This window comes from Photinus pyralis, unplaced genomic scaffold (assembly GCF_008802855.1).
Source record: "Photinus pyralis isolate 1611_PpyrPB1 unplaced genomic scaffold, Ppyr1.3 Ppyr1.4_LG4, whole genome shotgun sequence".
Classification (NCBI taxonomy): Eukaryota; Metazoa; Arthropoda; class Insecta; order Coleoptera; family Lampyridae; genus Photinus; species Photinus pyralis.
Genome location: NW_022170511.1, coordinates 24,782,172 through 24,808,768, shown reverse-complemented (window position 1 = coordinate 24,808,768; position 26,597 = coordinate 24,782,172). Strand labels below are relative to the sequence as shown.

The window sequence follows — 26,597 nt, the reverse complement described above, 5'->3', positions numbered from 1 at the left end:
GTAAAGATTATTAACCCTTTTATTTAGCGATAGTAAATTTTGCTGACAACGCACATAATAACGCCGGTCATCTTCTACGTATTACCTGCATATTGTTTTTGTTGTCATTCAGGTACAGTTGCCAAATTTCGTTTATTGCCAATCAACATGACTCTAAAAATTTTACTTCGCTTACAAATTAACGGTTAACGATTCAATTTTCGGTTCTCCCATTCCGCCACCTTCTTGATCGGTACCAGCAGTAGACTACCAACGAGGACACATCCACCGGCAAAGTAGAATGACATCTGATAATCTCCACTGGTATCTCTTAACAGTCCCGCGATGTACATACCGATTAGGGATGCCATTCCTTGAAACATCAGCAATATCCCGATAGCGTTTGTTAGTTTGTCCAAACTGAGAAGGTCGACGATTACAATCGACCGTAGGACAGACGAGCAAGCTGTAACAAAGGAAATGCGCTTGTAGTCAAGGTTGGAGGTGTTTTTGAGAATAATTAAGTTTTTAAAAAGTAAAAGTGCTTTGAACTTGTAGGGCCATCATTCTACCGGAAAAGATTCTCACACACATTTTATGTAACGAGCCGAGCTGATATTGTGGGACCTTTTGACCTTTGCTTCCTGCTTGGCATCTTATCACAGTTTATACTACAGCTGCTCGTACAGCTGTTAGTGTAATCAGGGATACACTGTGATTAAAATGTTGGTTATCGATTGCATTGATGTGATCATCGTTTCAGGTTCAATTCAGAGCAGCTTATCTGGAGACACAAATTCTAGTGACACATTAAATGGAATCAAACATTTGAATGATAATGCAGTATGATTAATACATTTGTCATAACCACATTCTACATGTGGGGGTACTAAGGAAAAGTGTCTGTTGTCATGAATCCAAAATGTCTTGCATTTGCTAAAAACTATTGAGGGAGCAACAAATTTTGAGAGTTGAAGTAGTTAGGACTGCTAGATATACAAGTTCTGTTGAAATGATAAGATAAGTACTTATTTATAGAAAGAGTGCATTATGCATTCCTAGTAACAAAGTTAGCTATGAAAAGGATTGAGATAATTTAGGGTGATCTTCTTTTAGAATGACTTTACTTAAGGGGTACTTGGCAATATTTTGGTAATGAAAGAAATATTTGTAAACTGACGCATGCGCATTAATGCTAACATGCGATCAAAAAAGGATTGACCTCGGGATTGACGTTGCGTCGCTTTTGGAAGTTCAAGTTAAAATATGGTTTCCCATGTAAACAAAACTTCCAAAGGTGACTCGACACCTAAAGCGAAATACGGACAGTTAAGTAGGAATATGAGCAGTAAATATATCATCCACATCGACTTAAACTAAAATAAGTGTGCAATTAGTAAAATGCGAGGTAAAGTGTGAGTCCAACTTAAGTAATATCTTTGAATTCCACCCTTAGATAGTTTTTGGGTACTTAAATACGTGTTGATTTTACTCTCGAATTTCTGTATCATCTCTATTTCTAATGGTCTGAGCTAGGGTCTGAGGTTAATATCTCGAAAATAAAATGCTATGAGGTAAAATGTTTCACGGTCATGCTATGGTCCTGTTATTCTGGACGTGCTGACTGCTGGTGCTGTATATAATCAGCAACTAGCAGTATACAGGATATACCTACCTAATATAAAAATGTTTTTTCAAATCACATCTTTCGTTTGAGAACTGAATCTCTTAAATGTCCCAAAAATGTGTGCCCTTTCTGATTTTCCCCAAATAATTTTTGTCACCGAAGTGTCTGAGAAGGGGGTGTTCAACATGACAACGAATTCAAAATAAGTTAAAAAAAACATTTTTGATGGAGCACAGAATTTGGTGGGTAAGTACTTACATGCTTAAAAGTGCTCGTGGATGCGTAAAGTAGGAGGGAACTAAATAATTATGGAAACCTCCCATAAGAGTTTCTATTAAATTGCTTTTTATCTCCTCGTTCAAAGCTAAAACCATGTTTATTAATTCATTTTTCTAATAATTCATTTAAGTCTATAAAAACTGGAGAATAAATTTGATAGTAAAAACATCAACAAATTTTCCTAGTTTTTAAATTTTAATCTGAAATAAGTTCTAATTTACATAATAACCAGGTGAATATGAAAAAAAAAATTAAACTAATATCACTGACTGGATGACATTAGGAGTTAAATTAAATTTGCTTTGTAGTCAAATGTTTTTACTTATTCTCCAGTTTTTGGACCTAAAATAAATTGTTTGAAAAATAAATTAATCGATATGATTGTCGTTTTGGACGAGATAGATAAAAATTGCCTTTTTTTCCATGGCCATCTCACTATTGTGTAAATTACATACAATGCGATCAAAAATGAGTTGCTGTTGAGTCACCCTTGGAATTTACATGGGAAATCATACTTAACTTAAACTTCCAAAGGTGACTCGACAGCAACTCATTTTTGATCGCCCGTTATAACTTATTTAAAATTAGAATATAAAACCCAGGAAAACCAAGATATTTCGAAAACTATCAGAGATAGGTATAGGACATTATTATCAAAAGTTGAAGGATTTTGGAGGAGCTAAACGATGACAGAAAATCTATTTAAAAAAATGTACCATTTGGGAGACCTGCTTTGTGGGCGCACCCTGTATAATTCCAAATATTTTTAAAATGTGGAGAAAATTCAACCATATCATAATACAAAAGCACTCCATCGAAAAATCTTATCTTCAAGGCATTAAGTTACTCTGCGCAATCGTTGACTCACCCTGTACAGTGTACAATTGTGGATGCGTGCATTTTGTTTGTTTTTGGTAGACGGACTTACCATAAAAAATTCTATTAAATTGGTCCATAAAAAGAGTTTCATATTGCGCATGCGCAGTACGATTTCTGGTACGTGTCTTTTGTTTGCCTTTATTAGAGGTACTGACCGTAGGTAATTTTGATTAAATTGTGCCATAAGTTTGATAATACTGCGCCTAAGAAAAAGGATAACTTATTTTCGAAATCACAAGATAGTAACTAGTAAGGGAGTACATATCGATGGTTGGAAGCATGAAGGGTCCTTTTCAGAGTTATGCACAGGATGTCCAAATTTGGTTGTTAGTATGGGATAACTGTTAAACTAGAAATGGTAAAAAAATTGATCTCGCAGTCCGTTCGAGGCCTTAACTACCCCTACAGTTGTTTATAGTCATTTAGTTCATTCTTTTTGAATTATAACTTTGTCATCTGAGCTAAGTAAAATCTTGACGATTAACGTGCGCGTGCATTCTTATTTTTTCGATATTTTAACCACAGACGTTTCTAGTGAAGCCAAACATATCGCATATTGTAAAAATCAGGTGCACATGCGCCGATTGCTCAATGCCACCTTGATAGACATTGTAACTATAGATGCTTCTAGGAGGTAAAGAAAATCATAGCGCATATATAAAAATCAAATGTGTCATGCGTTTAACTGCGCAATGTCAACTTCCTTACTCATAGAGCTAAGTATATTGTTTGATATTTTAACCACAGGTGCTTTTAGTAAAGGCAAACACACATTTTTATTTATTTTATTTATTATCCCTCTTTTGTTCTGGGCCCTCAACAGGCTTGCGCTCAATTACAGAGTGATCCGCATAATGCTTTTTAGGTTTGCAAAAATCAGATGTGCGCATGCGCAGATTGTGCAATGCCAACTTTCTTATTTATAGAGAGATTTCTCTGCAAACCATAGATGCTGCTTACTTGAAAACATAAATCACATAGCTATGGGCTTTTGGGAAGTACCTACTGATCAATGCATGGCAAATACGGTAGTTATTAATCTTTTTACTGGTTTTTAAATAAAATTGATATTGAAATCCAAAGTGACGTGCAGTCATTTTTCGACTTTTAGATAAGAATAAACGTGAAAAATGGCTTTTGAAGGTTCCAAAAAATATGATATGTTAGAGTGTTTTATCTAGCATAATAACAACAAGTATCTGCATCTGAATTCAATTAATAGACAGAGAGACGGCAACCTTATAAATCGATTTTCACGAGATTAAAAGAAAATCGAAGCATTTAAGAAGCCAAGGCCCAAAAAGTATATGATTCGAGATACAGAGAACATAACCGTTAGTGTCATTGGAGCCGTAGTATAGCAAATCTCACTATATCAAATCGGATCTGAATCCGGAATATCTAGGAGTAGGAGTTGACTATATCGAAAAAACACACATCAGACCTTACATCATACAGAAACAACAATAACTGTGACCGGCCGATTTTGAGCGAAGACTGGAATTTTGCCATCGAGATCCATACTTCTACAGGGACATTATTTGGACAGATGAGGTCCATATTAGTATAGTGTAGCAACAGGCACCACGTCAACTGGTGGTCAGATGCCAATCCTCATATCCATCTGTCGATATTCAAACAAAGAGATTAATTTGGGTTTAGCTCGGGGGTTTCGTGTATGATGTGGGCACTCTTTCGGAATCGTGATTTATGAGATCTTCCAAGGGAAATTCAACTCGGAGAGATACCATGATATCATAAACTGGCTCGTTGAGAACTTTGTGGGTGATCTTCTCTTAGTAGAGAGAAAGAATATAATGTTTCAACAAGATGGTGCACCACCTCCTAACTCGAGAATAGTTACGGAACTGTTTTTTTTTTAAGAAAATTGGATAGTTACCAATGGACCAGTAAGGTGGTCCACCCTACAATAAGTTTACAGGTGGTTAACATAACTTTGCTCGCGGCCCCACGTGAATTTTCTAACACAAATCGAGCACGCGTTAATTTCGAGGTGTATGACTTAACTTTGCTCACAGTTCAACGCGCATTCTCCCTCGCGGTTCAAATTCCCACAAGTTTTTTGTATGTCTCCCATTCCCGGACGCAAACTAATTCTACACAACCAATTAAATTTATTGAGACAGCTATAGCCTAGCTCAACTCGACTCGGAATTTTTCCCGATAATATTCCAAAACCTACGCTACATAGCCTCAATAACAACTGCAAAATGAACAAAATTTTCCCAACCACGTTATATCCCTCGACTCATTGACGCCCCAAGACTTCAAACGCATTTAAAAAGTAAGAACCGTGTTTAAGGACCACTTTATATTCTATGAATTCTTCAATGGATGACCCAATTTAAAAAGCGTGCAACCATACAAAATTCTACTTCAATCCCTAAACTGGAAGCAATCCTCTGTTTCACCCTCGGTTTCACCTATCAAACTAATAGAAATACGCACGTGTCTTTTAAAGGTCCCATTCACATGCGGATATGTACGGCGGATCTGTACGGCGGACATGTACGCGGGACAGATCCGTATCAATTCGTATGTGTGTATCCGCGTGTTCGGCGTACATATCTTGCTCGCCATCCGTCGATCAGGATGACGAGCACGGACAGCGAGCCGGACAAATACGCACGTGTGTAGTCGTTTCACGGATTTGTTTGCCGGACATAGAATCATCAAATACGAAATTCTTGAAAATATGTTAGGAAATTTAAGAAATCAAAATGGAAATGCGACTCAACCTACTCCAATTAAACAGTCATTTAAAAAAATATTTTGTTTAAATTACTTTGAATATAATGCAGGCGCAAATTGTGCTAAAGATTTAAATGATCTTTTGGGTAATTTTACAAGCAAAATTGCGGAACAACACCGAACTCATGGTGAAACTGGAACCATTTTATGCCATTTCCGAGCATATTCTGCTAAGGCAGGTGGCTTATTTGAAAGTTTCAGGTATAATTTTCCCGAGAAACTGTGGGGAGATTGCACAACTGAATTTTAGGTCTTCAAAATTCCTTCAAGTTGCTAAGTACTGTAGCGTGGCAATTAATCGCTCTCTACTGGTAACTGCCTCATATGGGTATCGTTCCTCTCAATAACTGGGCGAATATATTTTAATAAAGTTTCAAATGTCTCATTGTCCATGCGCAAAAAATTGTGCAAATCATGAGGCGTTTCCAAATCTCTAAGTAAAGTCATACGAGAGTACTTTTTTGATTCAAGAACCACTGTTTTGACCACAGTCTCTTCTGTTTCCTACCTTCAAATAAAACTATATATCCTGCAATTATTGTCAGTTTTTTCTTATGATCCATAGCAATTACCACAGCACTCAAAACCACACAACCCAGGGGCTAGCACTACAGAACTGAAATAGTGAGAGAACGCCGCCTGCTCGTCTATTGAGATTGGTCCGTGATTTGTGTACAGACATATCCGCCCTCGTATCCGCCTGTGTGTAGCTCAAGGCGGATCTGTCCGGCGTACAGATCCGCCGTACATATCCGCATGTGAATGGGGCCCTTTATACTACATACATACATGACGACCAGGTCATGGCTGCATAGATCAAACGTGTTTCTATTGAACAATCCTCGTACATGCATGGGACCGTGCCCATTTGAAGGAGGAAAAAAGCATACAGCGTCTTGGAAAGAGCCCAACTCTGAAGCTTCAAGTAACTAGGGACGCCACTTTCCTGCATACCCAGACAAGAAGTGCTGGGCTTAAACCAGGGGCAGAAATCACCCGAACGTTTATTTGATTGCCGAAAAGCGATACGGTTTGAAGCGTGGACCTAAAATTCACACATCAAATTAAAATTCATGCACCATCGGAATCTGCATCGCCGACGGTGCCAGGATGTTGACCATTCCTGGTGGCCTTCTAAACAAAAACCCTTAAATATCGCGAGTCACCATGCAACACGGTTCCAACGTTGGAGAGGTAGTGCACGGGCTCGCCCACTGGTACTACCATATGTAAGACTGTAACGGGTTGTTACAATTGTAATTTAAAAAAATGCCCGAAAGACATACCACGAAATATTAATATAAGATCTCAAAAAAAAAATTCCAATCGAGTAAGATGCACCAACGGGCTCCCGTTACATATAATAACAATATTGTAACGAAATATAACGGCATATAAAACAACGATGTAGGTACTTCATCTTCGATGTGGATGAGATGAGATTAGCGCCAAATAAATCGCTGCTTATCGGCATAGCTTCGTTTTAAACCGAAAAGGTCAACAATTTTAAATTTATCCGTATTTCCGCAATGCGTAGTTCATGAACTTGATAATCGCGGCCAAGTTGATGTTATTTATACTTATCTACAAAAAAAGTTCGGGAGGATTAACCAAAGTAATCGCATAGATTTTAATGTTACTAATCTTACGACCTTAGAAGATATCAAGCATCAAGTGTTTTGGGTACGCTTCCAAAATATGGAAAGTGTGTAAAGCCTGTTTTAGACGGTCAGATTTCTACATGTAAAGAGCTCTTATCGTGCACTTCTGTATATCTAGACCTGGATCTCGAGCTAGACTAAAACACTCAATCTTTTGTACTTGACTATTAAGTGTTGGGTGTACCGCCTAATTTTAGGTTTTGAAACATTTTGAAGATGGTTTGTAAATCATCTTCAAAATTTGTCAAGTTTGGAATGAAAAAAGAAGTTAAAAAAAATCCTATAATCTGATCGGAAATATCTTCATAAATAAGAAAGTTAGCATTGCGCAGATTGCGCATGCGCACATCTATTTTTTTTACTGTTTGCGGTTTGGTTACATTTATTAGAAGCATATGTAATTAAATTTTTATTGCATTTGTAGGTAGTTAAAAATATTTGTATGAAAATTGACTTTGAAGAGCCTACGCATGCGCATATTAACCAGAAGCATCTGTTAAATATTCCTGTAAATAAAAGTGTCAGAGCTATAAGCTACCGAATAGAAAAATAATGAACTAAATATAAATTAAAAACTACTGGTGAAAGTAAGGCCTCCAACGGACGGATAGTCACAGAGAAAATATGGTAAAAATTTGGTTTAGAGGGGGGGAGGGAGGGGGACGTTTGGAGTTCAATTAAATACTCTTCAATATGTAAGATTGTGAACAATGCTCCAGTTTTTTTGCGGTATCTTTTATGATTAAGAGGGGCCTTAGACTCTACACCCTGTATAATTGAAATATTCTTACATGCACCAACTAATACGAATGGAGGAATATTGAAATTGTCTATTTCTTCTAGTTTTGATTTGATCATCTTCTCTAACATTAGTGAATGAATAATAGTGCACTGTAAAAGGTGATAGGAGGATTGGAAAGCACTCATAAACGAGATAAGATATAAAAAGGGAAGTATGCGATTATGAAAAAGGAAGGCCAGAGATTCTACGGGGAATTATTTCACTAATGACGTGATGCACAAATCCGCACAAATGTATCTAATTTCGTCCATCCGAGGGTTGAGATCTCAGCATCGAGAGACCTCGAAAAAGGCTACAGAATAGTGCATTTTTTCCCAAAAACTGAATACATTTTGAAATTGAACTCGCATCGTAGCCGCCGAGTAGGTGAAAACAAAGAATTTTGCGTAAGGTTGAGAAATGGATCAAAGTACCTATCTTGTAAGATAGGTATTAGAAATTACACGTAGCTGGCACGAGTACGACAGCGTTGTTATTTGTTTGTTTTTCTTTTCGTTTTTTTTTAAATTGTGGCAGAAAGAAATACAAATAGCGAATCGATGATGGGCGTCGAGAACAATAATTAATTCCCTTGCTAGATGAAATGAAATCCGCTTAAATTGAGCAAACGCCTGCATAATTTTCCTGTAAGTGCGCCCTGGCAAGCTCCTACGCATTGTTAAATTTAGATCACTGCTAATTTACACGTGTTCCTCGTGCTCATTCACGATAGATAAGGACATCTCTCAGTAATTACGCGACAACTAAAGTTCATTTGTTAATCTCCGTTCGTATAATTGTCGATTCACTCGTACAGGTGGCTACGACGTTCAACTAGTCTGAGAATAAGAGTCGAAAATTGCTGCCCCCAGTGCAAACGGATGTGGAATACCCGCAGATTTCTGAAGATATCCGCAGAGTTCCGGAGATACATTTATGGATGTCCCCACATTCTAACTATCGAATCTTTTATAGTGGTATTTATCCCCGTTTCCACGTATTCAGAATCCCCCGCGGATTGTAGATACTAATGTGCGGTCAAGTCAAAACGAAGATTTCGGGAAAAATGTAATACAAAACTCGTCAGTATAACCACATTACTTGACTCGAAAATTATTTCCTCGTCCGTTTCTTCGCAAGTAATATTTTACAGGTGGTTGGCATAACTCCGTCCCACTTCCAGGCGCGAATTCGAATTACGCAAAATATAAAATCCACCCTGCGGCAAATTACAGACCGTTGACTTCACTTCGTTCACGGGCCAGCGCGAATTTCGCACAAAAATAAAAACCACCCTACAGCGAGTCGCAGGAAAACAACCAAACTTCGCGCTATCTGTCTCACAGTTCCATCCGAACAACCAACTTCCCACTACTTTTCTTTTTGAGGCACGCCCATCCCTTAGCTTAACCTTTTCCACCAATCAAAACTAATTTTCCGTCCAATCAGAACGCTTGGCATCTATAAATTTTGAGATGAATTTACTCGCTGCGTAATCCGAATTGCTCGCGTTATGTTCCACGACTTACTGGCGCCTCAAGCTTTCAAACGTATTTCAGGACCACTCGCCCTTGTAGAACATTGAAAAAATTGAAGTAAAATTCGAATCAAATAAAGATGACCATGCTCATTTTAACCAAAACTGACTCAACAGCAATTTCATTTATAAAACTTTTAATTGTATTTCTTTTGGGCCACAGAGAAATAAAATTTGTGCTTTTTAATAATTTATAATATCGTAAAGATTTTTGCCTAACCTTTTGGCTTAGAAAAAATGTTTTCATATTTATACAGTTTTAGTCTGTTTGCACAATAGAAAATGCAGCTATTGTGCATATTTTGACTCTTCGTCAGTACGTTCCTCAATCTTACTTTTTACCTCTTGTACAGGATTAGGGTTTTAATATTTAAAAACTAAATAGCTAAATATTTAAATGACCGCCATTTTGAAAAAATGAAGTCCGAGGACTTGTGGTTTGTATTTTTTTGTATCTTGTTCAAATAACATCAGAAAAAAAAACGAAATCGGCAAATTTCGGTTTTTCTAGCATATCTTCGGAAGTTATCGAAATTTTCTGGTTGTTTGATAATAACCGAGATCCCTATGATACACAGTGTACATATTTGCGTTGCGGCACGACCGAGTGAAATTGCACATGTACCGCTTCATGCAGCAATAGGAAAGGGAAATTTTCGAGAGACGCGCAGAGACCCAGAGCAGAAGCGCGTAAGTGTAGATCGATTTAAGATAGCGGGCCGGTATAAACTTCATATACCACGAATACGAGCCTTGGCCTAGGGGAATTCTCAATCAAGACGACTTGTATGGGGATTGATGCTATCTCAGTCTAAGACCAATTGGAAGGTATTGCATTCATCAAACAGAACGTACGCTCTTATTTTTCACGTTGACCACCATAACTCATAAGGCATTTATGAAAACAATGCAATTACTTATCATTTCGGTCCAATTTTTTATGGACTGAAAATAATTTCAATTAAATCGACCATTTTGGTCGCCAGTTAGTCTACAGCATTCGCGCGATCGCTCGACTGGCCAGTCCGCTTTGTTTCAAAAAGACGAAGAAATTACAGGTATACCGTTTGTGCGTATAGTAGCTGGGATAACGATAAAATTGCGCATCTGGCACTCTTGGGTCGTTATCAAGGCAGATGCGAACCTCACTGACGCTGCTGTTCCGGTTAGTCGAAGCGAAATTTGCAGTGTAAACAAAAGATGTTAATCTGCTATTGGTTGAAAGGGGACGCCAATCTGAAAAATTCCGTTGGTTCAATTCTGACCTAGTATAAATAGGAAGCGCACAGCGAGCCAGGGAGTTGTGTAGCGTCCATGGAACTTTTTTTTTAGATTTTCAAATTCTCTGGACTTGTATTTTCTAGTATGAATCGGTAAATTTTCTCCAATTGCCACTTAGATCACAGTGATGGCCAACCGTTGACCGGCATTACACATACCTAACCCCAAACCCAGTTAGTCTAATTTTAGGAATTTGCATCTGCTCTGAGTCAATACCCAAGCATTTCTCTAAAGTTACTTGACTTATGATTTACCTAATGTGAATCCGTATACAACGGAGTATAGAAATTGAGCCCATACTTCAAACGAAACGTCCGAAACAGTCGTCGCCAGGCCACCGGCGAATAAACTGATGTACATCACTCGAACCGTTGAAATTCCGGGGAACGACGTAATAATTCCGCACGAGATCCTTCCAATGGTATTCGCGACGCCCATGGTTGGTACGAACCAAAAGGCGATATCTTTCGATATTCCATTCTGCTCGGATCGGTGTTGGATAAAAGTGTAGGGCGTGTAGTATCCCATCGAGGTCAAAACTGAATTTGCCGTTAGTAGGGCGAAGGAGACGGTTTTTAGTAGTTTAAAATCGAGCATTGTCGCTAGTGTTCGTTTGATCGACTCCGAGCAGAGTACGTAGCGTCTCGATTCGGTTATTTCTCTTTGCGTTACTGCCCGAGTAACTGCCATGCTGTATCTGACTGTGGATCGTTTCTAGAAATGTTCATTAAAAATTTTATTCGGAGATTGAAGTGTAAATCACCTACAGTGTTGGTTGGATTTGGAGTAGGGGTTTCTGGGGCGGTATATTTTTGGTATTCCGGCAGAAACGCTAAAGAGGCACAGTAGAAGATGTCATCTCGATACATAGGTCTCGCAATTGTTTCTAGCGGATTAGCAATTGGTTTCGGCTTACAGAGGCATCGAGTTATTGGATTATTAACAATGCATGTAGGGCAGATCTTTGAGGAGGGCTCTTCGTAGGCAATATTTGTATTACTACCATAGGAAGTACCGCCCACTATCATTTCACTAGTAATTTCTTCATCAAATTTTCCTTTATTCAGAATAGTCACAGTGGAAGTAGTTATGTTGGATGAGTCATCAGGATAAGCATGAATTCGAGAACGAACTTGGTACAGAGTCGGATGCGCCAAGTTGTGAGATCGACCATGCATTCCTTCCTCCAGGATAACCGATAGATTATTATCCTCCGCAATGTCAACACACACTTTTGTTGGTTTTATGGGCTTAAACGTAAATGCGCATACGATACACAGCATACTCATGAACCCTACGATTTGGTACGTGTATCTCCAACCACTTTTCTCTATCATAATCCCGAGTAACATAGGCAGCGCAAATCCACCAACTCCCGCCCCGCACATCGCCATACTTGTCGCCAAAGCTCGCCACTTCTCGAAGTAAAATCCCACCGCAATTACTGCAGTTAGGTACATCATGCCGAATCCGGTCCCCCCTAAGAGACCCGTTGTCAAGTATATAAGTGGGAGAGATGGAGACTCGGCAGTCAAAAAGCACGATATGCTTGCTATTATACTACCCAGTACAGCTATTCGTTTATAACCGAACTTGTTGACGAGCGCTGCAGTAAACGGTCCTACAGAATGTATCGTAACCACAAACGTTATCAAAACTGGTATACCTACCTGTGAAACAGAACATGCTTGATGTAATGGCCCCTATCAGAACTACCTCGCTCTTGAGGCATTGGAAGTATTCCGACATATCGTTTATAAATATTCCGAACGTGTACAATATTCCATCGGATATTAGAAATGAGAAGAACGCCGCCGTTACAACTACCCATCCCCATCCACCGTCGGGTGGGATGACAATATAAACTCCAGATTCGTCACAACAAGGATATTCTTGAATTTGTTCTTCGGCAAGTTGTATAGTAGAGGCCAGTGAGTTATAGCGACCCGTAGCTGTACTTCCGTGTGGACCCATAATTTTGTAAACTGTAAGGACGTGCACTTTTGACATTGACGCATTATAGACGTGTCATCTGTCAGTTTTTCGCATAGGTTTTGGGTCCTTTCTACGTAGGTACATGGTGCTTTGTTGTCGGGTTTAGCATAGAGGCATTCTGTCTGGGGCAGCGACCCCACATTCGATCTCATTGCTCTTCGCTTTTTTGTCATTGTCTCAGTTGAGGTCCACGGGGGGTTTGCACCGGCTTAAATGGAGCGAAGTACGCTCTTTTTTTAAATGGGATCGCTGACCCCGTCCTGTTTTTAAGTAGAATTTTTGTCCCCTGCTCTTTTGGTTTTTTAAAAATAGGATCATTGTCCCCTGCTCCTTTGGTTTTTTTTAAATGGGATCATTGGGATGGGTGGGATTTTCGTTCCCTGCTCTTTTCAATTTTTTTTAAATGGGATCGTTGTCCCCGTCCTTTTAAAAATAGGATCGTTGTCCCCTGTTCTTTTGGTTTTTAAAAAATAGGATCATTGTTCCTTCCTCCTTTGTTTTTTTTAATGAGGATGTATGGGATCTTTTCCCCCTGCTCTTTTGGGTTTTTTAAAATGGGATATTGTCCCCTGTCCTCTTTTAAAATAGGATTATTGGGATGAATGGGATTTTTGTCCCCTGCTCTTTTTGGTTTTTTTTTAAAATACGATCATAGGGATGAGTGGGATCTTTGTCCCCTACTCTTTTGGTTTCATTTTAAAAATACGATCATTGTCCCCTGCTTTGGTTTTTTTTAAATCGGATAATTGGGATGGGTGGGATCTTTGTTCCCTGGTCTTTTGTTTTTATCACATTTTCCTACTCTACGATTCGTGTGCGCATGCGCAAACTGCGCAATGTCATCTTTCTTATTCATAGAGATATTTTTTTGAAATTGGAATCGGAATAGGATCATTGTCTCCGCTCCTTTGGTTCGTAAATGGAATCATTGGGATGGGTAGGATCTTTGCCCCCTGTTTTTTTTAATGGGACCTGCCCTTTATCGTTTTTTTTAAATGGTACCTGCCCTTTATCGTTTTTTTTTTAATGGTACCTACCCTTTATTTTGAAATGGAACCTGCCCTTTTTTGTTATTTTTTTAAAATGGGTCCTGCGCTTTTTTTGTTATTTTTTTCAAATGGGAGGTGCCCTTTTTGATATTTTTTTTATTATTGGGATGGGTGGGATCTTTGTCCCCTGCTCTTTTGTTTTTTTAATGGGATCACTGTCCCCCGCTCTTTTGGTTTTTTAAAAATAGGATCATTCTCCTGCTCTTTTGGTTTTTTTTAAATAGGATAATTGAAATGCGTGGGATCTTTGCCCCCTGCTCTTTTGGATTTTTTAAAATGTGATCGCTGTCCTATGTCATATTTTTAAAATAGGATCTTGGTCCCGTGCTATTTTGTTTTTTTAAAATAGAATCATTGTCCCCTGCTCCTTTGGTTTTTTTAAATATGATAATTGAGATGAGTGGGATCTTTTCCCCTTGCTCTTTTGGTTTTTTAAAATGGAATCTTTGTCCCGTCTTTTTTTTTAAATAGGATCATTGCGATGAGTGGGATCTTCGTCCTTTGATCTTTTGCCACTGACCCCAGCTCTTTTGGTTTTTTTTAAAATAGGGCCATTGTCTCCTGCTCTTGGTTTTTTTTTAAATAGAATTTTTGTCCCCTGCTACTTTGTTTTTTTTCGAAATGAGATATTGGGATGGGTGGGATCTTTGTCCCCTGCTCTTTTGTTTTTTTAATGGGATCACTGTCTCCCGCTCTTTTGGTTTTTTAAAAATAGGATCATTCTCCTGCTCTTTTGGTTTTTTTTAAATAGGATAATTGAAATGCGTGGGATCTTTGCCCCCTGCTCTTTTGGATTTTTTAAAATGTGATCGCTGTCCTATGTCATATTTTTAAAATAGGATCTTGGTCCCGTGCTATTTTGTTTTTTTAAAATAGAATCATTGTCCCCTGCTCCTTTGGTTTTTTTAAATAGGATAATTGAGATGAGTGGGATCTTTGTCCCTTGCTCTTTTGGTTTTTTTAAAATAGGATAATTGAAATGGGTGGGATCTTTGCCCCCTGCTCTTTTGGATTTTTTAAAATGTGATCGCTGTCCTATGTCATATTTTTAAAATAGGATCTTGGTCCCGTGCTATTTTGTTTTTTTAAAATAGAATCATTGTCCCCTGCTCCTTTGGTTTTTTTAAATAGGATAATTGAGATGAGTGGGATCTTTGTCCCTTGCTCTTTTGGTTTTTTTAAAATGGAATCTTTGTCCCGTCTTTTTTTTTAAATAGGATCATTGCGATGAGTGGGATCTTCGTCCTTTGATCTTTTGCCACTGACCCCTGCTCTTTTGGTTTTTTTAAAAATAGGGTCATTGTCTCCTGCTCTTGGTTTTTTTTTAAATAGAATTTTTGTCCCCTGCTACTTTGTTTTTTTTCGAAATGAGATATTGGGATGGGTGGGATCTTTGTCCCCTGCTCTTTTGTTTTTTTAATGGGATCACTGTCTCCCGCTCTTTTGGTTTTTTAAAAATAGGATCATTCTCCTGCTCTTTTGGTTTTTTTTAAATAGGATAATTGAAATGCGTGGGATCTTTGCCCCCTGCTCTTTTGGATTTTTTAAAATGTGATCGCTGTCCTATGTCATATTTTTAAAATACGATCTTGGTCCCGTGCTATTTTGTTTTTTTAAAATAGAATCATTGTCCCCTGCTCCTTTGGTTTTTTTAAATAGGATAATTGAGATGAGTGGGATCTTTTCCCCTTGCTCTTTTGGTTTTTTAAAATGGAATCTTTGTCCCGTCTTTTTTTTTTAAATAGGATCATTGCGATGAGTGGGATCTTCGTCCTTTGATCTTTTGCCACTGACCCCTGCTCTTTTGGTTTTTTTAAAAATAGGGTCATTGTCTCCTGCTCTTGGTTTTTTTTTAAATAGAATTTTTGTCCCCTGCTACTTTGTTTTTTTTCGAAATGAGATATTGGGATGGGTGGGATCTTAGTCACCTGATCTTTTGTTTTTTTTAATGGGATCACTCTGTCTGCTCTTTTGTTTTTATTGAAATGGGATAATTGTGACGGCAGGGATCTTTGTCCTCTGCCCTTTTAGATTTTGTTTAAAATGGGATCATTGTCCCCTGCTCTTTTTTTTTTGAAATAGGATCATTGGGATGTGTGGGATTTTTGTCCTCTGTTCTTTTGGTTTTTTAATGGGATCATTGTTCTCTGCTCTTTTGGTTGTTTAAAATAGTATCATTGTCCCCTGCTTCTTTGGTTTTTTTTAAATGGGATAATTAGGATCTTGAAGTCAATGAAAAAACAGGCGTGGAAGACATACATTCTAACCTGTAAATCTATTTTGGACCCCCAGAGAATTATTAACCTATAATGAAGCGATGGTTACTCGCTCTAGTGGTGTGTCGTAAGGATGAAAGGTAGGAAACTGTGACTTACTACTTTGAGATATTTAAAAGAAATTAGTGGTAATAAGTACAACTTTATTTGTTAGAGTCATCTTGAAGCACTCCAGTCGATTTTCTTCTTTGAAGTATGTATGGTAACCTTGGGGCAGTACGTGCTTGAAGTTTTCGGTTTTGACCGTAATTCGTTCCCCAAACTTTTCACCAATTTCCATACCCTTTACATGTTTGAATTGTTTACAATAGGGCGATGAGTTTAGGGAAGCGACATCAGATTTTTCTTCGATTTTTATAATAAGAAATACAAAATGTTTAAAATTTTCGGGGAGGGGGAGTGTCTGATTGGCTGTGACGTCACGAGCTTGTCTCTGTATTGGTGTGACGTTACCGAGTCCGCTAGAACGTACATTGGTCTTACCAGTTTTAAATTTATCATACAAACAAAAACAACTAGAATTAAATGAATTAAACAATTACCGATTAAATTTACAACAAAGAAACTAACATTAAAATGATAAATCAACAAATTTTTTCCCATTCTGTGTTTATTTGAAAAAAAAATCGAACCAATGCATTTAATTATTTTTGAGAAAATTAACCATTTCTGTCGGAATGTCAAAAAAAGCCCTCAAGCGGTGATATGTGAAACTAACAAAGCTTCAAATATTATAATATTTGTAGCTGAAGAATAGCTTTTTTGAACTAACCTGAGTTTGTTTAAATTGGCTCAGCCGTTTCGAACATACAGGGTGTTCTTTACGGAAACCTTTGAATACCCTCCACCACCTCATTTTTAGGGATACAGTAAAAATTGTCAAACAAAAAATGTTCAGATTATCGTCGACTTCAAAGACTGGACATTTTTTTGTTATGTTAATATAGCGGAATTCACAGAAACATCACTTTTTTCGATTCTAGATTGCAGTTACGCCTCCTAGCGGCCATTTCAGAAACTTAAAAATATTTTTCAGGTTTTTCTCGTGGCCGTTTTAGTAATAAATAACTTTTTTTTACCGCAAGCCTCTATGAGGGATAGGTTCCTAGATACAGTACCTCGCATTCTTAGTTGGCCACCCTGTACACAACAGTATTTAGGCTAGAAATAAATTACAAACCAGATTGTAGAATTATTTGTTAACTTATCGGTAACATTGTCTACGCCATGTGCATTAACCTAAAGTTTAAAATTAATGGGATAAAATGGAACGGTTGGGGGTGCCACCTATTTACAAGAGTAACGTCCATAAACTAAATTATTGCCGCTATGTTTTTCATAGATAACGCTTTGGGGCTACACTACTCTCCCCCCACCCCCCCAATTCCCCCACGGTTTCCATTTAATATTAACGGTGCAATTAATTCTTAACTTAACTTGCCAAATTCAGAGACATCTTGTTTGACGCAGCATTCGATGTTACTTAAATCGGACAAATTGCATCTGGATAAGTTAATTTATTTTACTCCCACACAAAAGAACGAATTACTACACGTAATTTCCCTTCATATTAGCGTACGGCCAGTGCATTCTTTATGAATAGGTACCAATCATATGCCCTTTTGTATTAAAGTCAATGACATTGACTCTTAACAGTTGTTTTGTTACCTTATCTCTGAGAACACTCTCTAACTTCCACACTTTTTGTTTTCAGATCACCCATCTCAATGACAGCCACAAACAGCTAATGGTAGATTGGGTCGGCGAAGGGAGCAACGTGATAATCTGCCTCGCTCGAGATCCGACACCCCAAACATCTCTAAATCCTTCGTGCGTTTATATCTCATACGATTACGGCGATACCTACGAGAATAAAACTCACCTGTTCAAGTTGGAAAATGGAAATTTTTCGACTGTCGAGAAATTCTACAATCACCCCAAGTATAACTCGCATGTAAGACAAATGGGAAAGTAAGTCGAGGAAGCTAACCCCCATTTTTAGTTTGTATTTACGGATGTAAATAACAAGGCGATATTTGTGACGAAGAATCACGGCAAAAATATAACAAGGATCAACGTTAGCTTTACCCCGAATGAGGTCTCCTTTCACGAGTTACGCCCCGATACGTTTTTGGTATTACAAAAATCGGAGCCAAAGCCACAGGTAACTTACAACATTTATCGGACAGTCAGTCAGTTTTTTGTAGTTGTGGATAACTGAAGATTTCGGCAGTAGCTGGCGGTTGTTGGAAGAATATGTCAATTCGTACTTTTGGTTGCAAGATGATAAGACGGGCGAGCAGATACTGGTGATACAGAGAGGAGAAGTAAACGGTCTCAACGAAATTATTTATTCTAGAAATCTGTTCAAATCTGAACAATTACATATTCTCGCCTCTCATGTTAAAGACATTTCCTTCAAGGGAGATTACATTTTCTTTACTAAGAAATCCAGTAAGGTAATGCATTTCATTTCTCGTACTTAAGTAATCGAATGATTCATTAATCAAAATATACAATATCCACATAATTGGTAAACATTTTTTAAGCAATTGATTTTTGTTAATTAGCCATTTGTGTTATCTTCTCGCGCGATAATTTAAAGTATTTATTTTTACAGCCCAGTACTACTAAATAAACGGGGATATGTTCAAGGTCAATTTGTTATTCATATCATTTCCTTTTTATTTAGTGGAAAAAAAGTAATGAAAGGGGATTCGTGCGAGGTAAATTGACATCAAACAAACGTCTTTTTTTTTGGATGGCACCATTACTGACAAGTCAATTTAACCGGAGTTGTAATAGGTATTTCCTCTACTGGGGGGAGATCACTCATTAGTGCTAAATTGTGTACATACAATTTACACTTCGCTTTTCTTTATTAGGTAAACATCGTGAATCATCTGTATCGATATGACCCCTTAGAGGAGACAAGTTGGTAATGGGCTAATGACAAACAATTATCTTATATTAAAACCGTGTGTAGAACGTAATTTAAAGTTTAGAAACCTCTTTTTGTGTAATATTTTTATTTCATTTAATTATTCTTGTACTTTGCTCTAAACATTTCAAGGTTGAAACAATAGGAAATTTTTATGCTTGGTTATCTGCAATGGTGAATTACACACACATTACAGAAATTTGTATACAGAGGATATTGTGGGTTGATTCCTTTAACTGAATAAATTCAGTTTATTTTGAAAAACATTTTAAAGAAATATGAATTTGTGTTGCCTATTTGTCAACATCTAAATTAACTAAGGAGATTTAAAATGTGAAAGTGTTGAACATAAAATGGTGTACAGGGTGGTCAAATTTGGGCGTTAGTATGGGGTAACTCTTAAACTATATAAATTGATTTCGCAATCTTGATCTATTTTTTGATGCTGAAAACCGAACTGACTTACAGTGTTTTGTTTTAAAATTATGAGCAAAATTTCGACATTATCATAAATCGACGCGTTGCGGATTTTCTGGAAGATCTTCCCTTAGTAGAGAGAAATATGTTTCAACAAGATGGTGCACCACCTCATCATTTGACAATAGTTACGGAACTAACAGGTTTTTTAAAAGTTTTATGGCAATTTTTCTATTTTTGTCAAAGACATTCAAGAGGTTTCTTAAGTATATCGGGAAAACAAAACACAAATTAATTAGCGGTGCCTACGGGAAAGCAAGTGCAGGAAAACAAAACCATATCCCCCCTTATAATTAATGGAACAGAAAGTAGCAAAAAGTTTACCTTGCAATTATAAAGAGCGGTAGAAATTTCTGTGCAAGAAAACGCAAAAGCTGTAAATGATCCCCTCTAAACGTCTTTGCCTTTTATAAAATTCGGCTGTTTGATGGAGGGATCGACGATTTTCTCAGCCGCCATAGCGTATTCGGTTATCTACATTCAAACATTTAAAGTCCCATAATTAATTGTGCGGTCTGCTCTCCTTTTGAGACCAGTCAGGACGTAATCGGATGTTGTTTTGCAACTCATTAAATTAGTTACTATTAATTATACTCACGTAAATGTGCCAGATGGAATTTCTAAATCATACTTCTCTCTCTTGGAATTTCTCAGGTCGGCAACAGGTCTCGTATCAAACTGATACCGGCGTAGACCTATACGGCCTTGCAGTTTTAATGCTTGTTTTAAATTAAGAAACCAAAATCATCTAGTAATTAATTAACGGAACTGAAATTCTAAAATATTAATTTGCCGTCGTCTTCTAAATGACGCGAGCTTTCGGACGCAACAAAGATAATTGAAATATCTTGACGGGAGCAGTTGTAAACGTCGAATCAGTTACAACCTTTGTTTATGGGAACGGCGGCAGAAACAACTCTAGAAATTAAATCAATTACCTTTACCTTTTCTCTTCCAACACCTAGAACTAACACAAATACTTTCGGCACGGCATTATTCGTAACGAAGCGCCTGCAGATACAGGGTGGTCATGAAAGTATGTAAACTTTAAGGCGGAAAATAGGTGCTTCGTTACAGTGGCGAATATTGCTGAAATTTCGTCGCGCAATTGTCGCAGAACTACCGTTTTTAGGGGAATTTTTCGAAAGAAAAAAAATTCTCCTTTGTGATGGATTCCGTCTAACTTGAGAACGAAAACAGACAGCGATATCAAACTTCGCCAATCGATTTCTATGAGTTCAGGGATCGGTGCTATTGAATATGAGGCGAATCAAAATACTAATTTCCGAATACGAGTTGAGTGGCAAAAAAATTCGCGTACGCATAACCCGCGATCCGCTCCCAAGAAAGAATGCTTTGAACCAAAATTAACAAAAATTAATTGCAATATTTATTTTGAGTGTTGACGACTGAATATTACAATTATTATACTTTTTTAGGATAATTACGACTTATTTGTCTCTTACAAGTTGGGCGAGCAGCTAAAATGTATCTTCGATTCGGAACTGGATCGTCGAGGTTATCAAGTAGTTGATGTTACGGGGAGTAGAGCTCTAGTTGCAGTTAGTCATACCGATACATTGTCACATTTGTACGTTTCCGAAAATTTAGGTGGCAACGATGACAAAGTACATTTCACTCTGTCACTCGAGGCGGTTTTAGCTTACTTCCCAAACAGTAGCTGGCATGACTCGTGGTTACAGTTGAGTATTGTGAACGTTTTGTCTCGTATTTCCTATGAATATTTTTAGTCATGTATCCGAGGAGGCGTTTACTGATGTGTATAAGGTCCAGGGTATCACTGGTATTTACATCGCATCTCAGGTGTCAGGAAAACTTGTGGATCATAACTTGGGCCCTCAGCATCTTACGTCTTTGATTACTTTTGACCATGGAGGGTCTTGGCGGCCACTTAATCCTCCGGTTCATGATAACGAACGGCAATTAATCTCGTGCTCCTTGGCGAACAACTGCTCTTTGCATCTCAGTCAGCGTTTCAGTCAACTTTATCCGGAAACAAGATCAATAAGCATTCTATCTAGCGGATCCGCTCCTGGCGTTATTATTGCCACTGGAGTTATTGGAAAATCTTTAAAGGTTCGTATTACAAAAAGTGTTAAGGGTACACTAAGTACTGGTAATTCAGGGACATTTTGGCGTTTACATCAGTACGGATGCGGGATTCACGTGGCGTCAGGTTTTGAAAGACTTGTTCTTCTTTAATATGGGAGATCACGGCGGTGTTATAACCGCAGTTAAATACTACAAAAACCTTGCCGAAACGCGCCACATTTTGTATTCGACAGATTTGGGCGAGAAATGGTCTCAAGTTGCTTTTCACGATGAAGACCTTCGCCTGTACGGTTTAATGACGGAACCGGGTGAAAATACAACTGTTTTCACTATGTTTGGATCAAAACCGCACAGTCATCAATGGATTATAATCAAACTTGACATGAGAAGTGTCTTCAGTTACAACTGTTCAAAGGTACTACACCATTACGTGACACATTCTTCATTTTATTTTTCCAGGATGATTATAAGGAGTGGTCGCCAAGTCAGAATGACGGAAGTCGTAACTATGTGCCTTGTGTCCTAGGAAAGCAGGTGACCTATGAACGAAGAATACCTCACGCTAACTGCTATGTCGGACTAAATTATGTTAGACAAATTTCCTACCAGCCTTGTGACTGTGACGCATTGGACTTTGAGTGGTAAGTCACAAAAAATTGCTAAAGTCTATCTACTTTAAAGTTAAAGTGACAAACATTCAATTGCTCTTCGCCAGTTATTTGACACAAGAAAACAGTTAATTTAATATAATGATTACGGCAGAAGTTGTATATATAATATACATAATTTGGAAAAGCGCCATCTTTGATTTGTAATTGTTAATTTTGTAATTTTTTACCCCATAGGTTACGTTTGACATTTCCTTCATATACGCCAGCATTAATGATGGATTTTAGACTTTGTCTGGAAGATGCTTCCTATTCATGCACGCCTACAAATTTTTGCTTTTTTTTACAATAGACTTTTGAGTTTGGATTTTGCAGGTACCATCTTTTCTTCTGCTTCTGCAAAAGTTTCTGGAATAGACGGTGCATATCTTTTTTTTTTATCTACAAAGAGGGTGATTTTTGATAAGCAATCTTCAGTGGCATTTCCATGGCAATCATTGAATTAAGAATAAGCAGCCCACTTGATTAGAAATGAATGCGAGTATAACGTTAATATGATTTTATTTATTTCCTTATTTTTAATTTATGTTGCAGTTACAATAAAAAATACGATAAGAAACGCGTGTATAAGCCACTCCGCTAGCGTTGTGCCTTTATGCGCGTTGCATGTGCTTTTCGATTCGAGGCCTCCCCAATTTTCGTCAGCCGTTAGAATGGTCTTACGGCAGGTTCTATTGTCTGCGACCCCATCGGAAGTGCAGAGAACATCTTCTGCTGTTTTAGCTACCAACCCACAAAGGTGGCATCTACAGGGTGGCGCATATGTCAGTTTCCCCATGAAATAGGATATTATGTTTCGATAGGTGGGTAACATGCCACCCTGTATTATGTACCTTCGGCTATACCTATCATATGTAGATGGTACCGTTGCAGAAAATGAACTATGAAGAGCCCTGTAAGGGTCTGTAGTTCTCCCTTTGTTTTGCTATGAATCGCAGCCCTGGTTGATATTCCGGTGATTCTTAATGCGGTTTTTCATCAAATTGGTCTGGCCCTCTAGGTGTAGTCTGGTAGCTTGTTTTGCCAGCTCATCCACTTTGATGTTGCCTGCATAGTATTAATGCCTTGGCACTCATCATAGTGTAACCCCGTGTGTTGTTTGTCAACTGGTTCTGATTACAGATGCACTCCCAGACACAGATGCATTTGGGAATGGCTGTATCACTGTGTAAAAGCTGTCTTAGCCTTTGTATGTGTTTGTTGGTCTATTTTTGACCACCACACTCGGCATTTGTGGTCTGGTTATTGGCACATATGACATTTGATCATTTTTGACTGTTGTCCCAAATTTCTACCAAGTGTCCTCCTGCCTTTACTATCTTTGTGGACAGTTTGTTGGTGAAGTTTCAATTGATTCTTTAGTCAAGAGTCCTTGCTGAGTATTTTACCTTGTGGTCTCAGTGCTTTAATTGCTAGCTTCCTATGTCTGGTAAACAGTACTGCTAGGTTATGTTTTTTACACTATTTTTTAATAACGTTTAGAGCCTTTTGAAGTTTTTCTAACACTGTTCTCTCTGTTCTCTGGAAATAAACTACGTTAATGGTAGGTAGGTTACTGAGGTTTTTCTTAGTACCAAACTTATCTCATTTGGTAGGGTGCCTTACCGTGCTCTAGGTTCATCTCTAAGGAGCCGTCTTGATCGCTTAATGTGAAGACATATTGTCTTTTTTAGTTGGACGTTTGGAACTACTGCTTCTTTGGTCCTCACTTCTCTTGCTCTTCTTTGAAGAACCACTACTTGGAAGATGAAAGATCAGAGGCTCCTCCAGCCTTCTTTTGCCCGGGCTTATTTTTGGAGGTCTACCGCCTTTTTGCTTGATGGTTATGTTCGTGAACTTATTGGCCTACTCTATTCTATTCATGCCGACCAGGCACACCTAAGGCCTACCCCCTCTTTTCTTCGTAACCAGATTTAGAGCCTGTTCCTCTCAATAAAGGATAGGAACCTGTCTAACCTAAGTTGCTTCACCCTCCCCTGTTCCAGATAACTGTCACCAAGCAGCTGATGTCTGCTCTCTTCAAGGCGTGACAGTGATAGAACACTTGCTTGATAGCTCCTTCTACCTCGCCACAGAACCTACACGTGGACTTTTCCATAAGCCTAATGCTTAGAAGTCATGATGGATGTAGCTTGGATTGGTGGAACGTGAGTCCCCACCGGTCCCCACTCTTTCAGTTTTTTCCCACGAGTCCTGGATAAATAAAAGGCCACCTACGGCAGCGTCCCATAACGTAGGAAAGTAGTATGTAAATTGGAGGTTTCTTGGTGTCCAGAGTTCGCTTATTGGTGACTGCATCTCTTTTTTCTGAAGAGTGTTCTATACATACTTCACAAGATCGTGGTTCTAAGTTCATTGGTATATTCACTCCATTCATTTAAACGTTTTTTAGTAAGAGCGCCGCACCGAGGGTCTCCAACCAAAAGTGTGCCCTCAGCAAGAAGGTTATTGCATATTCGTGTGATCGGGGTATTCCATACCCATATTTTTTTGGGAAAGGAAAATTGTCTCTCTTTTTCCTGAGCAGTGTTCTATACTTCACAGGGTTGTGGTTCTAAGCTAATACTAAACATTTTTGAGTATGAGCGCATTATCGGGGAGGAGTCTGGGGGGGGGGATGGCATAAATTAAATTAAAAAAAGGTAGGTAAGCATTTTTCCCTTTTTTGAGAAGACAAATAATTTTGTATTTTTATTTGATGATCAGAATTCTTTAAACTCTAAACAAAAGAATGTCAAAAAAGGAAGCCATGAAATAATTTTTTTTTAATGCGTACGCCTACGTGATTTTGGTAACGGAAAGTGATATACACAACACATGTATTTTTTACACAAATGTAGATGTTTTTATACCCCTATATTTTATGCAAAAGTAAATACATCATTCTGTTTAATTTTTGGGAAATGCAGGCCTAAATCTATAACGGTAAAGTCACTAGATATAGAAAGTACCGCAATCATCCGCCATTTTTGGGCAAATTTGCTGCCAAATTAAAAAAATTGACAAATAAAATCTGAATAGCTGTAATTTTTTATAACCTAACTTCATAGTACTGTCATGTTTTATAAAAATATATACAGATAACGGGCGATCAAAAATGAGTTGCTGTCGAGTCGCCTTTGGAAGTTCAAGTTAAATACGATTTCCCATGTAAACAAAAGTTCCAAAGGTGACTCGACAGCAACTCATTTTTGATCGCACAGTATCTCCAAACAGGTGGAACAATCCCTAACATTAAAGTTGCTAGAATCTGATAACTTCCGCCATTTTTGAGCAAAAATCGTGCGTTCTCTCTCTAACACACGAGCCCAATGGATTGCGGTACTTTCTATATTTAGTGACTTTATATAATGGTATCAGAAGGCGCCATCTAGCGGCTATGAATGAGCCAAATGCTATAATTGAGATCCAGTACGTGGACTTTTAAAAAACCAATTTTTTGAAAATCCATAAAACAAAGGAGAAGTTTAACTCCTACTCTTAAGGTAGAAAAAATACGTAAGAACTTCTGTTTTCAAACGGTGTTACGTTAGTATCGTTTTTGACATATTCCATTTACAATTTTAAACAGAAATCTGTGTTGTTGTTCCGCCTTCTAGTGATGATAGTATGGAATTAAAAACAATTTCCACCATTTTCTCTTGCCAACATTTATACAGTGCGCCCATTATGTGTGGAATATAGTATATATCTAGGTAAATATTGACTGTGTACAAAGTTTTTCTATATGAAAGTTGTTTAGCATTTTATTTCCCATAATAAAGCAGCATTTCATTGTTTTTATTTCAGAAATCAAATGAATATCGAAAAAGAATTGAATTTTTTTAAATAGCAATTCACACTTTAATTAGGCTCATTTGATAGAAATTTTTTTTTCTTTTCAATGACGTGCCACGTTGGTACCCATGTAGAAAAAAATATTTCAAGCTTTTTGTGATAGGTTATGCCACTGCCTTGCAGTAATGGTGAACATTTTGCACATTCATTGTGATGAAAGCCATTTTACTACTAATTTCGTTTTAGAGTCGTTAAATCCCAAAAAGACAAAACCTTCTCTTTTTGGGATTTAACAACTCTTAATATACACAACCCCATTTTGAGTTTCACCACACCATGGATATCTCCGATTAATTTCGTTTTGTCTTCAAGGTTTAATAAGAAACGTACACGTTCAATTGTTTTATTTTGATGTGTGGATATCTGGTTATTGATCAAATTATAATAATTTTTTTTGAATAAGGGTACTAACATGTTAAATCATTGAAAAAAGAAAAAAAATCATATTAAGTGACTATCAATTGTTTTTCGTTACCCATTTATTT

At 37.7% G+C, this 26,597-nt stretch overlaps 2 protein-coding genes across 2 annotated transcripts in view; one reads left to right on the top strand and one right to left on the bottom strand.

Moving 5' to 3' along the window:
• The window catches only part of LOC116169889 (sortilin-related receptor-like), a 39,217-nt gene that overhangs the window by 263 nt on the left and 12,357 nt on the right, over nucleotides 1-26,597 (top strand). Inside the window, exons 2-8 of the mRNA XM_031486083.1 lie at nucleotides 17,831-18,070; nucleotides 18,119-18,280; nucleotides 18,324-18,575; nucleotides 20,974-21,236; nucleotides 21,286-21,631; nucleotides 21,681-22,022; nucleotides 22,067-22,248. Of these exons, the coding sequence (XP_031341943.1) occupies nucleotides 17,831-18,070; nucleotides 18,119-18,280; nucleotides 18,324-18,575; nucleotides 20,974-21,236; nucleotides 21,286-21,631; nucleotides 21,681-22,022; nucleotides 22,067-22,248 (1,787 nt within the window). The remainder of the gene's footprint in view (nucleotides 1-17,830; nucleotides 18,071-18,118; nucleotides 18,281-18,323; nucleotides 18,576-20,973; nucleotides 21,237-21,285; nucleotides 21,632-21,680; nucleotides 22,023-22,066; nucleotides 22,249-26,597) is intronic.
• Nucleotides 6-12,828, bottom strand: LOC116169893 (monocarboxylate transporter 7-like). Its single transcript, XM_031486092.1, has 4 exons — nucleotides 12,467-12,828; nucleotides 11,564-12,417; nucleotides 11,051-11,510; nucleotides 6-445 (listed from the first exon to the last, which is right to left on the bottom strand). Exons 1-4 carry the CDS (start codon nucleotides 12,804-12,806, stop codon nucleotides 186-188), a joined length of 1,914 nt encoding a protein of 637 aa, XP_031341952.1. The 5' UTR covers nucleotides 12,807-12,828; the 3' UTR covers nucleotides 6-185.

Excerpts from the sequence above, each read along its gene's own strand:
- LOC116169893 (XM_031486092.1), bottom strand. The coding sequence starts at position 12,806 with ATGTCAAAAGTGCACGTCCTTACAGTTTACAAAATTATGGGTCCACAC. Across the intron at positions 11,511-11,563 it reads CTCCAAATCCAACCAACACT|AAACGATCCACAGTCAGATA; the intron begins GTAGGTGATTTA and ends GAACATTTCTAG. Across the intron at positions 446-11,050 it reads TGTATACGGATTCACATTAG|CTTGCTCGTCTGTCCTACGG; the intron begins GTAAATCATAAG and ends CCTTTGTTACAG.